This window comes from Canis lupus, chromosome 7, assembly GCF_048164855.1.
Source record: "Canis lupus baileyi chromosome 7, mCanLup2.hap1, whole genome shotgun sequence".
Taxonomy (NCBI): domain Eukaryota; kingdom Metazoa; phylum Chordata; class Mammalia; order Carnivora; family Canidae; genus Canis; species Canis lupus.
The window spans coordinates 64,706,550-64,720,910 of NC_132844.1; the positions used below are offsets into that span (position 1 = coordinate 64,706,550).

Genomic DNA, 14,361 nt, shown 5'->3' on the forward strand with positions numbered 1-14,361 from the left:
TTGCAAAGATTTCTACTTACTTTTAATGACTCTCCCCAGGAAGGTTTGCAGCAAGGTTTTTCTGGATCCATAGTGACTGGGTCAATTTTCTTTTGAAACAGTAGCAGGACACAGTCCATGATTCTCATAATAAGATGTGGAGGCTTTGCAAGTTTCCTGACTGTGGCAATATCATTTGGTTTGATGGTCTGTATTTGGGATTAGGAATCAATATATATTTTTTTGTTGTTGAGTAGTATTAATAATCCTATGGAAATCTAATGTTTTTAGATAATGAAAGTAGAAAACTTTAAAATGTATTTCCTCCCCATCCCCTGACATTATTCTCCTTAAGGGTTTGTATTCCAAGATTTTTGCATAATAGTTCTTTCATTGTTGCCTTGGGATTTCTATTTGTTCTTACTCTTTTTTTCTCCTGTTGTCCTCAACTAATTGCTGTAGAATATCAGTACCATGTATTGCCCACACTCCAGACCTCTGTTGGCAACAAGCCTCATTGATGGGTAACATTCAGATAACTTGCATCTTCAAAGCACATACTCTATGTGTGGATATGAAAAGAGGAGCAAGTCTCTGAATATCAAAACCTCAACTTTGGTGTTCATTTTAAAGGCTGCCCTATCTATGGAAGGGGGAGAAATTCAAAGGAGAAAAGAGAAGTTTTTATAGCTTATGGCTCACAAAAGATAGTTTTCAAAGTTTCTACCTGTGAGCCGGGTTTGGAATAAGATGTTAGCTGATATTCAAGGCAAGAAGGATTGGAACATAACATAATCAATAAAATCTCCTAACACTTGTTCATTCGGTGATTTCTCTTTCTTGTATGTTATTGTATGTTACTGTAGGATTTGTAAAGGGAGTGGGGGTGGAGAATGTGTCCTAATGATTGTCATGATTTTATTAAATGATTATCATAAATCTATTCATTCAACAAACATAGGCATTCTCTCACTTAAAAGAATAAAGAAAAAATAGCCCCATCTTCATAATCTTCCAAGGAAGAGAAAGAAAGCACAATCAACCTGAATTAGAATTGTCATCATGGTAGAAGCAGAGGAATGACAGGAAAAACAAAGGAGAGCCAAAGACCCAAAAACTTTCTGGAAGGCATGAGCCTTCTAAATAAGAGAATGACTCTTATTAGGCAATAAAAGTCAGGAAAAGCATTCCTGGCAGACGAAGAGACACGTTTAAACAGACCATGCTTCTTCCAGAAGCCTATGGGTGTTTCTGCATGGCTGGACCACACTGTGTGTAGATACAGAATGACAGAAGGGCTCCAGGGGTAGACAGGAACCCAGTTATCAGTAGCAACAGTGGCCCTGATATTTGCTGAGTACCCTCTATGTGCCCAGCAAACTGTATTCATTACTTTTAATGCCTACATTGATCCTCCAAGGATCGATGAGGAATTATAATCCCTGTGAAGACCCAAAAAAGTTAAGTAAATTTACTCCAGATCATCTATTTAAGAAGTGGTAGTCTCGAGAGGCAACTGTAAGTTGCCTCCCAGATGTGGACCTTATCCTAAGAGCCCTCAGAACCCACAAGGAGATTTTTTTAAAGGGCACATAATGTAATCTGGAGGGGATGCTTTGAAGGAACTGGGGAGGTTCTCTGTATCATCTGAATCCCTTAGGCTGTTGTTAAGGCCATTAATCACTCGCATTAGTTCTCAGATCTCATGGAAGGCTGATTTATGGAACGAAACTAATAAGTTACAAGAACTGAAGATTTAAAGAATTAGAATATTGAATCAACAGAAACATTTGTCTTCAGTCATAGAGATTATAAATCACATTCGAATTCAATTCAGTTTTCAGATTCTAGAAATTCCCAGTGAATTTCACAGAATGAAACCTGAAGCAGGCTGGGACTTGGGCTGAGAGCGGTAACAGCGCTTGCTCACATTCAGGGCTGCCTCAGCCTCTTCCAGGGCCGGTTTAGCTGCTTCCAGTTTGGTCTCAGCCTTTACTTTTTCACTATCGATCTCATCCACAATTTTTTGGGCTTTGTCTTTTACCTCCTGTACTTCGTTTTTCACTTTGGCTGATGCCTGAGCGCTTACTGTGACTTCTGCCAATACCTATGAATTTGAGGGAAAACAGGTAAACCTTTTGAGCAAAATTCATAGATTTGATCAGTGAGAGACTATTTATACAATATGATATAAAACACAAATATGTATTTTATATATATTCCCCATTCTATGTTTTCAGGAATATTAAAGGAACTCCTTAAGCAGTTCCTTGCAGTCTTCTATGTCCTGAGCTTTCCTAAGACTTACAAATACATATATTATATTTATATATACAGAGTAAATAAGTAAACATGTTAAGCTTTTAGGAAAATGGTATTTCCACTTGATGTAATTTCTAGAAAATTAACACAATTCAAGCATGTGTAGTGGAATATGTTCAGAAACCATAATAATGCCCACGTAATAAAAATAAAGCAGGCCGTGTTTGTTGGGTGCCTACCATATGCTCGGACTAAGCTAAGACCTCTCTGATGCTATCTTTCTCATTTCAGTAACCAGCTAAGGGTCAGAATTTAAGTATCCATTCTTAACTGGCTCAGCAAGGTGAAGCTGAAAGCAGTCACAGAGTGGTAGGGTCACAGATAAAGGAGCAGCACACATACAGCTCTATCAACTTGGGAAGAGTATCTTTTTTTTTCCCCACCAACAATTTCTCTTAGTTTTTTCCCTCCTTGACACAAACTTCAGATGAGACTTGGATCATTCTAGAAACCTAGAGCATTCAGGGATCTTAAAGAGAAGACCAGATATAACTCATAGAGAGGCAAAGATTCCGTAAATAGATGAAAGAGAACAAAGGAAACAGCCCTAGAGGAGAAAGAATAGTCTTAGACCACACAGAGGATAAAATAACTTAGGTGCATCTCAGTATAAGTTAAACAAAAATACCTAACAGTCTTTGTAAAACATTGTTTCACTAGAAATAGTCTATGAGTTCCTGTATTATTTATTTTTAATAACATTTTTAGCTTTTTAAAATATGGAATAATATTCCTTGCCACTAGTTATACGGTAAAGGCCAACTCACTTCATCTGCTTTTATGGAAGCCACTGCCAATTCCTTCTCCTTTATTGCAAGATCCTGAGACAGCTTAGCAACAGATTCGCTTGCCTCCATAAGCTTATCAAGACCTTTACAAATACACACACATACACTTTTGCTTAGTATATGAACATCCGTACATCAAATATTTGCTCAATGTCTGCTACTTATAAGGCCAGTATTTGTACCAGTATTGTAACAAACACAAGATAATTATTATTTATGGGCAAATACATAGATATTAGGAGCATCAATACTGATCATATCTCTGAGAGTTTTGGCAGCGAGTGAAGAACACCATCTATCTAAATTTTTTATTTTTAAGATTTTATTTATTTATTTGAGAGAGAGAGGGAGAGAGCTAGAGAGAGAGCTCAAGTGGTGAGGAAGGGCCGATGGAGAAGCAGGCTCCCCACTGAGCAGAGAGCTCAACACTGGGCTCAGTCTCAGGACCCTGGGATCATGACCTGAGCTGAAGGCAGCCACTTAACCCACTGAGCCACCCAGGAGCCCCTTATCTAGCTAACTTTAAGGGAAAGTCACCATGTCAGACTGAGTAAGATTAACTTAGGAAACTTATTTGCTCTCCTTGGCTTTGCAAACATCATTTTTAATGATGTAAATATCATTTTTTTTGCCTTTGAATCATACTGCAGCTGTGACAAATGAGACAGATAATACATTAATAGTTTTGTGGTTCTCTTTGCTGTGAAAATGAAAACAGCTGCTAAAACCCATGCAGCTGACTTCTGTGACTTTCAATGCCATACAGCACAATAAATGATTAACTGGATTTTCTCACATTCCAACTCAGTTCTAGACAGTGGTGTGTTGGTAAATGTTTAGCATCCAAGTCTCTTGGGGGAGAGAGGGGACGCTCATTTGCATGTTTTCCAATTTTCATGGTATGAGTACTCCCACCATGGTTGATTTGAAGTTACCAAGAGACTCCCAGTAGCACACCTTTATATGTCTACCATACTGATAGAATGAAATAAATAAGCTCAAGAACATTAATAGCAGTAAGATAGAGTAAAAATAACTAAGATGTGATGAATTCTGAGTATTCTTACCTTTTTCAAATAGGACTTATTTGTGACTTTATCTGATTTAATTTTTTATTTTTTTTATTTATTTATTTATTTTTTTTTTATTGGTGTTCAATTTACTAACATACAGAATAACACCCAGTGCCCGTCACCCATTCACTCCCACCCCCCGCCCTCCTCCCCTGATTTAATTTTTTAAACAGATTTTATTTATTTATTTATTTATTCATTCATTCATGAAAGACACAGAGAGAGAAAGAGAGAGAGAGAGGCAAGCAGAGACACAGGCAGAGGGAGTAGTAGGCTCCATGCAGGGAGCCCGACGTGGGACTCGATCCTGGGTCCCCAGGATCACGCCCCGGGCCAAAGGCAGGTGCCAAACCGCTGAGCCACCCCAGCCAGGATCCCCTCTGATTTAATTCTGAATGAAGGATGTGTTTAACAACCAGGTCATAAAATTCCTACAAATTAAAAATCAACTCGAGAGCCAGTACAAGTAGCTCCAGCCCACCACTGATCACAGAGCATCCCATGCAAAGTTACAAGAAGGTAAGCCATGAGAAAAACAGAGGATGGTTTCTTTCACAGTGTTTCCACCACTATAACTGCACAGACCTTGGAACTCTGTTATGCTCTGAGATCACATTTTTTTGCAGACAAAGTGAGGGGGGAAAATCTTTGCACTTCTTTTTGGACTGTTTGGGCCAAATGCTTTCTGGATGTATGATTTGTTCCAATTTGTACTTTCTCTGCTAATATTACATGTACTGGACACAGAAAGCCATTGTTCAGGCAAATTACCTCTTTTGTTTTTACTTATTTTTCCTTTTCCTTTGTTAGAAATTTGAGAAGCATTAACAATGCATGACTCATGCAAGTCAACGCAAAGTGTAATGAGGCCAAAAACTGAAACGGAGGTCAGTTCCCAAGAGCTGGCTTTTCTCCACCTGCAGGCAGCAGCTCAGTGACTATGGGGACTCCTGGCCCAACAGCATGGACTACAGTTCAGGGGCAGGCAGAAAATGGTTTGAGAGAGAAAACAGGCTACCTCCGCAGATTTTCTTCTGTCCAGAATTTTCTTCTTTTTAAAAATATTTTATTTGGACTTTGAGACTAAGAGTAGGAGCAAGGGGTAGGGGCAAAGAGAGAGGGAGAGGGGCAAAGGGAGAAGCAGACTCCCCGCTAAGCATGGAGCCCAATACGAGGCTCAATCCCAGCATCCCGAGATCATGACCTGATATGAAGGCAGATGTTTAACTAACTGACCCACCTAGGTGCCCCTGCCTGGAAGCTTCTTAACAGGTAAAAGGCCCTAATAACATCCCTCAAAATAACCTATTACTAATGGTAAAGGCAGCATTTTTCTTTCAAACACAGTATCCATCAGTGGATATGTATATACATACATATAGGAATTCCTATCAAAAAGCCCTTAAAAGATTCCATTCTGCTTACCAATATTCATACGTTCAGCTTGTTCATTGATATGTTTCACCTTTTCAGTATAAATGTTTTTATAACCATTGATAAATGAGAGATAAGACTTGGGAGTCACGTGTGCTCTTCGGCGGTATCTGAAAGTAGAACATAGAAATGATCTTCATCTCTATCATTCTGATGTATTCCTATAAGGCATCCTACGCTGTGGAATCAGTGTAATTCTGAAGGGTGATTCCCTAGCAGGAAGGCAGGAATGGTGAATGGTTTCCCTAGAAGTCAGATGGAAAGGACACTACATAGCTGGTGTATTGACCCTTAAGGGGTCTTTGACTCGACCCTTACCCCGCCTTGGGCTTCTGCTTCCTCATATGGAAAACTAAGAAAGGAATTACTGCCCTACACCTGCCAGCATTTTGTGAAAATATATATAATAAATATATACATATATATTTACACACACACACTTTGTAACCTTTAAGGTTCTGTACAAATATTAGGGATAAGTGGTCAAAATGAATTTGTGCTGTGATCTGCTTTCATTCAACTGATATTTGAATGAAATACACTTCTTCACGGCTATAAACCAGCTGGGTGGGCTTACAAAAGTGAAAGCCAGTCTCACCCTCCAATTCACCAGATCTAGAAATGAAGTCAGCCATACTTGATTTGCACATTCAATTCACTAAGGCTTTATTTAGTACAGCAATTCTATTTAACAGTAGAATTAAATAAAAAGAATTATTTTATTCAGGAGAAACTCAAGTCAAAGAAGAGCTCCTCACATACTATAAAATCATTTTACCTTTTAATTAATTTTTCACTTTTGGAGTTCTGGAAATTTTTAACATTAAAAAAATTTTAAGGACTCAGGCACACATATGACTAGCACTTAAGCATTTAATAAGTATCACATTCAGAATAAAATTCTACAACCGAAGAGGATATGAACATTTTGGAAAACACACCAAATTTTCCTAAAATAGAGACACAGGGTTTTGTAGCAAAGAGAAGGTAAAACTTTCCACAGGTGACAGTGACAGAAGGAGTTCAAATTAAATGGAAGGAAAATCTTGCTAACCATAAGAATTAATACACTTGGATCCACCAAGAGGATTTGGAAGGTTATCTAGAACTTTATCTTAGAGGGGGTTCCTTCCAACAAATGTTGGTGAGGATATGGAGAAATGGGAACTCTCTAGCACTGTTGGTGGGAATGCGAGCTGGTGCAGCCACTCTGGAAAACACTATGGAAATTCCTCAAGAAGTTGAAAATAGAGGTACCCTATGACCCAGCAATAGCACTACTGGATATTTACGCCAAAGATACATATATATTGAAATGACGGGACACCTGCACCCCAATGTTTATAGCAGCAATGTCCACAATAGCCAAACTGTGGAGGGAGGCACGATGTCCTTCAACAGATGAATGGATAAAGAAGATGTGGTGTATATATATATACAATGGAATATTACTCAGCCATCAGAAAGGACGAATACCTACCATTTGCTTTGACGTGGATGGACCTGGAGGGTATTATGCTGAGTGAAATAAGTCAATCAGAGAAAAACAATTATCATATAGTTTCATTCATATGTGGAATATAAGAAATAGTAAAAGGGACTATAAAGGAAAGGAGGGAAACTGAGTGGGGAAAAATTAGAGAGGAAGACAAAACACTAGGGACTCCTAACTTTGGGGAAAAAAACACAAAGGGTTGCAGAAGGGGAGGTGGATGGAAATATGGGGTGACTGGGTGATATAGGCAGTAAGGAGGGCACTTGATGGGATTAGCATTGGGTATCATACTATATTTGGCAAACTGAATTTAAATAAAATATTTTTTAAAAAGAGGGGGTTCCTGGGGCACCTGGGTGGCTCAGTCAGTTAAGCGTCTGCCTTCAGTTCAGGTCATGATCTCAGGGTTCTAGGATGGAGCCCCACATCTGTTTCCCTGCTCAGTGGGGAGCCTACTTCTCCCTCTCCCTTTACCCTTTCCCCCCTGCTTGTGTGCACTTGCTCTCGCTCTCTCTCTTTCTTTCTGTCTCTCAAATAAAATCTTTTTTAAAAGCAAGGGGAGTCCTGGGGATAGTTTTAAGTAAAGAAAAGGGTCCAGGATAAACATAGCTTTGTGAGATAGGAACCCTCTGGAAAATCCATGAAAATGTTACCCAGACCCTCTACGTAGGAAAATTCTTTCTGGCAGGTTGAGCATCCCCAGCAGCCCAAAGATCATGTTGACCCACCTTTATTCACATCTATCAAATGTACACAAAGAGTATCCTGCTTTGGGAAGGGAAGAAGTTGTAGTTTTGAACTGTTGACAATAGCTTTCACATGTAAACACCATTGCTACTTTTAGCCAATGGACTTTCCTAGAGTCAATTAAAATTATTTGGCATGAAAACATTGGTAATACCAAGAGATGCAAATGCAAAACCTAAATTCCCTAACATAAGGCAATGGTGAACTTTTCTTTTTTCTCCAAAAGAAAACCAAGCAAATGATATAAAGTGACTCATTAAGCATCTGTTACTTTGAGGCCTGGAAGAGAAAGAGGTACTTAAGTACGGATACTAGTTAATCCTGAAGTCTCATTGATTTATCATTATTTCAATACATAACCGCCAGAAAATCAAAGCAAAAAAAAAAAAAAATCTAAGTGCAGCAGGGACTCTGTCCTCAATTGATATGGCTGCGGCACCGAATTCCTCTCTGAGATGAACTGCGTGAGGCTGCAGCCACCATGGTCCCGTACAGTCACTCACCTTTGGAAATAATTTTCACAGGTCTCGGAAACCATATCATGGAAGAGGCCCATTGTTTCTACAACATGTCTTTTAGTGTCACTGGAGCAGACAATACTATAGCCTGAAAGGAAATAGGAGGCCACAGCAATCAAAGCCTCCTTTGGCCAGCGACTAAACCAGTCCATGGTGCAACCTGATATCAAGCCAGGAAATTTCAAAGAACGGGCCCGGAACTTCTCACCAACCTGTTGACAGTAAGGTCAGAAATTCGTCAGACACACAGAGAGATTATAATAAAATGGCTAGAGAGAGGCTTAGGCATTCTGAGCCAACAGTGTGACATCACAATTTTAAAAAAATCTTGGGGTGCATTAATATATAAATTAAATGTTCAGAGGAAGGGAGGGAGTATTTCCATATTTTTCTCTACCCTAAGGCTACATCTGCATTACTGGGCTGGGTTCTATGAGCTACCTTTAAGAAGAAAGTGATAAACTAGAACTCTTTGTGAGAGAGATGACCAGGACAGTGAAAGGCCTGGACACTAGGACAAGTGAGAATGGCAAAAGCGGTGGGAGATGTTTGGTCTACCAAGGAAACAAGTTAGAGGATCTGCAAAAACTTTCTCTAAATATCTAAGGAGCTATATGGGGAGCAGGGAGGGATTGGGTTCACTTTACAAGGGAGAAACAGAATCATGGAGGCAAAAATAGACAAAATTCAATTCATTCCATAGAAGACCTCTCTGGGAATCAGACTATCTAAAAATTAAGTAGGTTGGCTTGCTAAGTTAGTGACACTCGCAGAGCAGAGCTGCCTGATATAATTATGATTGTGGAAACGCTCTAAATATATGCTGCCCAGAATGGTGGCCCCAAGTAACATGTAGCTACTGAGCATTTGAAATGGAACTGATTTTTATCTTTACTTAATTTTTAACTAATCAAGATTTAAATGGCCATATGTATCTAATAGCTACTATACTGGACAATACAGTGAGCTAGGGATATTCAAACCTATATCAGGGACATTCTAGATGGTATGTCTATGCTGGAGGAAGAGCTGGACAAGATTACATAACCAAATTCATCAAATTCAAATAATCTATATCCTCAGGCAATTAATGGAAGTTGTAGGCTATGCAATAATTTCTAATAAAATGAATATTTTAAATTATCACTCTTTGGTGTGAGATTGCCTTCCAGTGGAGATTGGTGATAGTAAAGTGTGAATTTCAATTCAGTATAACAAATGTTAGTTTCTGAGCAAATCATCTCATCAGAGAAAGTAAACTATTAAGTACATTTCCATAAGTAACTCCTCCCACATAAATATAAAGTAACAACTCACTGGAGAAAAGCAGAGAACAACATGCAAGTTCCTCCTTGATCTTGAAATGAAGTACTCATACAGATTATCAAAGGTAGGAGGGTGGCGAGGCAGTTCCTTTTTCATCACTGGTATTAGGCCTTGGGTGATTTCATCCATCTCATCTCGTGCAAACAGATTGGAGATCTTTGAGAAACAGACAAGAAAGTGTTGTGTATTTTACAAATTCCCCACATCAATTCAGTCAAAGTCTAGTCCCTTTTTTCACCCACATGTCATCTTCTTTTCATATTTTCTTTCTGCATCTCCACAGTCAAAATCCCTCATTTGCTGGAGATTACCAAAAATACAACTTTTTATTGAGCAGTTTAATCAGGAGGAAATTTTGTTTCCCCTTACTCAAATAGCTATCACCAAAAAAGTATCTCTCCACCATTCCTATAATATCTTTAGAACGTCCAGTGATGCCCTCTGTTCTCTAATTCATAGTCAGTCTCAATTATGGCTGTGAGGTAATTTTTTACTATGTGTATTTTTATATTCAGGTATAATTGATACACAATATTATATTAGTTTGAGGTGATTCAGCATTTGTATATATTGAGTAATGATTACCACAATAAATCTAGCTACCATCTGTCATCATACAAAGTTACGCAATATTTTTGACTACTTTCCCCATGCTGTACATTATATCCCCATGACTTCTTTATTTTACGACTGGAAGTTTGTACTTCTTGATCAACTTCACCCATCTCCCCCATTCTCACCCTGATATATCCACCCTCCTCTGTCAATCACCAATCTGTTTTTTGTATCTTTAAGTCTGAGTTTGTTTTTTAGATATTTCATATAAGCAAAATCATGCATTATTTGTCCCTCTCTGCCTGATTTATTTCACTTAGTTTACAACTCTCAAGGTCCACCCAAGCTCATGAATGTCAAGATAACATTCTTTGTTGTGGCTGAGTAGTATTTCCGGGGTGTGTGTGTGTGTGTATGTGTGTGTGTACATATATACCACATTTTCTTTATCAATTCATCCACTGATAGACACTTCAGTTATTTCCATGTTGTGGCTAGTGTAAATACTGCTGCCATGAGCAAAAGGTGCATATATCTATTTGAAATAGTGTTTTCATTTTCTTCAGATAGATACCCAGTAGTGGAATTGCTGGATCACTATTTTTAATTTTTTGAGGATCCTCCATACTGTTTTTCAAGTGGCCACACCAGTTTGAATTCTCACTAACAGTACATGAGGGTTCCCTTTTTGCCACATCCTTATCCAAACTTGCTATTTCTCATCTTTTTCATAACAGCCGTTCTGGCAGGTGTGAGGTGCTATTTTGTAGTGGCTTTGATTTGCATTTCTCTAACAATTAATGGTGCTGAGCATTTTTTCATATGCTTGTTAGCCGTCTGTATGTCTTCTTTGGAAAAAATATATATTCAGATCATTTGCCTAGATGATTATTTGGGTTTTTTTTTATTGAGTTGTAGGAATTCTTTATATATTTTGAATATTAGCCTCTTATCAGATATACAACTTGCAAATATCTTCCCCCATTCGGTAGGTTGCCATTTAATTTTGTTGATGGTTTTCTTCATTGTGCAGAAGCATTTTCGTTTAATATCATCCCATTTGTTTATTTTTCCATTAGTTTCCCTTGCTTTTAGAGTCAAATTCATAAAAACATTGCTAAGAACAATGTTGGGAAGCTTACCACTTACATTTTCTTCTAGGAGTTTTATAGTTTCAGGTCTCACATTCAAATCTTTAATCCATTATTAATTAATTTTTATGCACAGTGGAAGGTAGTGGTACAGTTTCCTGCTTCTGCATGTGGCCGTCCAGTTTTCCCAACACCATTTATTGAAGAGATTGTCCTTTCCCCATTGTATATTCATGGCTCCTTTGTCATAAGTTGATCATATATGTGTGGGGTTTTTTTCTGAGCCCTCTATTCTGTTCTGTTGATCTCTGTGCCTATTTTTATAGCAATACCACACTGTTTTGATCACTATAGCTTTGCAGTACAGTTTATAACCAGAGATCATGGTATTTCCATTTTTGTTCTTTTTTCTCAATATTGGCTATTCAAGGTCTTTTGTGTTTCCACAGAAGTTTTAGAATCCTTCGTTCTATATCTATATAAAATGCCATTGGAATTTTGATAACTATTGCATTGCATTTGTAGATGGCTTTGGACATTATGGACATTTTAACAATATTAATTTTTCCAGTCCATGAGAAAAAATATCTTTCCATGTATTTGTGTCTTCCTCATTTCTTTCAACAATGTTTTACAGTTTTCAGTCCACAGGTCTTTCACCTCTTTGATTAAATTTATTCCTAAGTACTTTATTCTTTTTTTATGTAATTGTAAATGCCATTGTTTTCTTGATTTCTCTTTCTGATAGCTCATTATTAGAGCAAATGCAATCAATTTCTGCATGTATGATTCTTGTATCCTGAAACTGAACTGGTGTATTCTAACAGTTTTTTGGTGGAGCATTTAGGGTTTTCTCTATATAATATCATGTCATGTATAAATACAATTTTGCTTCTTTCTTTCCAATTTGGATGCTTTTTATTTTTTTATCTTGCCTAAGAAAAAACTTCTTGTTAAGTATGATATTATCTGTGAGTTTATCATATACGGTCTTTATTATTTTGAGGTCCATTCCACATTGTTGCAAGTTTTAATCATAAAATAGATGTTGAATTTTGTCAAATGTTTTTTATGCATCTGTTGTGATGATATGATTGTCTTTCATTTTGTTAATGTGATGTATTATGTTGATTGATGTGAATATTGAACCATCCTCGCATCCCTTGAGTAAATCCCACTTGATCATGGTGTATAATCCTTTTGCTGTATTGTTGAATTCAGTTTGTTATTTTATTGAGGATTTTTGCATCTGTGTTCATCAGGGACATTAGCCTGTAATTTTCTTTTCTTGTGGTGTCTTTTTCTGGCTTTGGTATCAGGGTAAGTCTGTCCTTGTAGAATGAGTTTGTAAGTGTTCCTCCTCTTCAACTTTTTAGAAGAGTTTGAGAAGAATTAGGACTAACTCTTCCTTCAATGTTTGGTGGAATTGGCTGGTAAAGCCTCTGGGCCTGGATGTTTGTTGGTAGGTTTTTGATTACTGATTCAACATCCTTCCTAGTAATCTATTCGGATTTCCTATTTCTTCATGATTTGGTCTGGAAATATCATAAGTGTCTAGAAATGTATCCATTTCTTCTAGGTTGCCCAATTTGTTGATATATAATTGTTTGTAGTAGTCTCTCATGATCCCTTGTATTTATTTCATATCAATTATAACTTCCCCTCTTTCATTTCTGATTTTCTTTGAGTCCTCTTTATTTCTTGTTTAGTCTAGCTAAAGGTTTTGTCCATTTTGCCTATTGGTTCAAAGAACCAGCTCTTAGTTTCATTGATCTTTTCTATTGTCTTCTTAGTCTCTATTTCCAGTCTGATCTTTATTGTTTCCTTATTTCCACTAACTTTGGGCTTTTTGTTTCATTTTCTAGTTCCTGTAGGTGTAAAGTTAAATTGTCTATGTGAGATTTCTTTTATTTCTTGAGGTAGGCCTATATTGCTATGAACTTCCCTCTAAAAGCAACTTTTGCTGCATGGCATAAGTTTTGGTATGTTATACATTTGTTTTCATTTGTCTCTAGGTATTTTTTGAATTTCTCCTTTCATTTCTTCTATGATCCAGTAATTATTCAGTAACATGCTGTTTATTTGTAGTCTCCATTTATTTGTAGTCTTTCCAGTTTTCCTCTTATAATTGATTTCTAGTGTCATACAATTGTGTTCTAAAAAGGTGCTTAATATGATTTCAATCTTCTTGAATTTATTAAGACTTGTTTTGTGGCCTAACATGTGATGTATCCTGGAGAATGTTCCATGTGTGCTTGAGAAGAGTGTGTGTTCTGCTGTTGGGGATGGAATGTCCTATATGTATTAAATCCACCATTATAAAACCATTATGCTATGGTCTAGCATATCATTTAAGGCTGATATTTCCTTACTGATTTTCTATTTTAATAATCCATCCACTGATGTAAGTAGGGTGTTAAAGTCCCTTACTATTATTGCACTGCTGTCAATTTCTACTTCTAGATCTGTTGATATTTGTTTTATATATTTTGGTGCTCCTATGTTTGGTTCATATACATTTATAGATGTTATATCTTCTTACTGGATTGACTTTTTATCATTATGTAATACCCTCTTTATCTTTTGTTATTGTCTTTGTTTTAAAATCTATTCTCTCAGGGGCACCTGGGTGGCTCAGTGGCCGAGCATCTGCTTTTGGCTCAGGTCATGATCCTGGGAGTCCTGGGATCGAGTCCCACATCAGGCTCCCTATGGGGAGCCTGCTTCTCCCTCTGCCTCTCTCTGTGTGTCTCAATTGAATGAATGAATGAATGAATGAATGAATGAGTGCTTTTAAAAAAATTAATAAAATCTATTCTATCTGATCTAAATATAGCTATACCAGGTTTCTTTTCATTTCCATTTGCATTGAATATCTTTTTCCATCTCTTCATTTTCAATCTGTGTCCTTACTTCTGAAGTGGGTCTCCTGTAGGCAGCAGCACATAGATGGGTCTTTTTTTTTAATCCATTCAGCCACTCTATGTCTTGGATTAGATAATTTATTCCACTTACATTCAAACTAGCTTTTGA

The 14,361-nt window shown here is 37.3% G+C and overlaps 1 protein-coding gene across 3 annotated transcripts in view; it reads right to left on the bottom strand.

Moving 5' to 3' along the window:
• The window catches only part of DNAH8 (dynein axonemal heavy chain 8), a 364,549-nt gene that overhangs the window by 108,784 nt on the left and 241,404 nt on the right, over positions 1-14,361 (bottom strand). For all 3 annotated transcript variants that reach the window (XM_072833179.1, XM_072833178.1, XM_072833180.1), the window contains exons 64-69: positions 9,674-9,838; positions 8,342-8,568; positions 5,588-5,706; positions 3,069-3,172; positions 1,910-2,086; positions 21-188 (exon numbers count right to left, since the gene is read on the bottom strand). In XM_072833179.1, the coding sequence (XP_072689280.1) occupies positions 21-188; positions 1,910-2,086; positions 3,069-3,172; positions 5,588-5,706; positions 8,342-8,568; positions 9,674-9,838 (960 nt within the window). The remainder of the gene's footprint in view (positions 1-20; positions 189-1,909; positions 2,087-3,068; positions 3,173-5,587; positions 5,707-8,341; positions 8,569-9,673; positions 9,839-14,361) is intronic.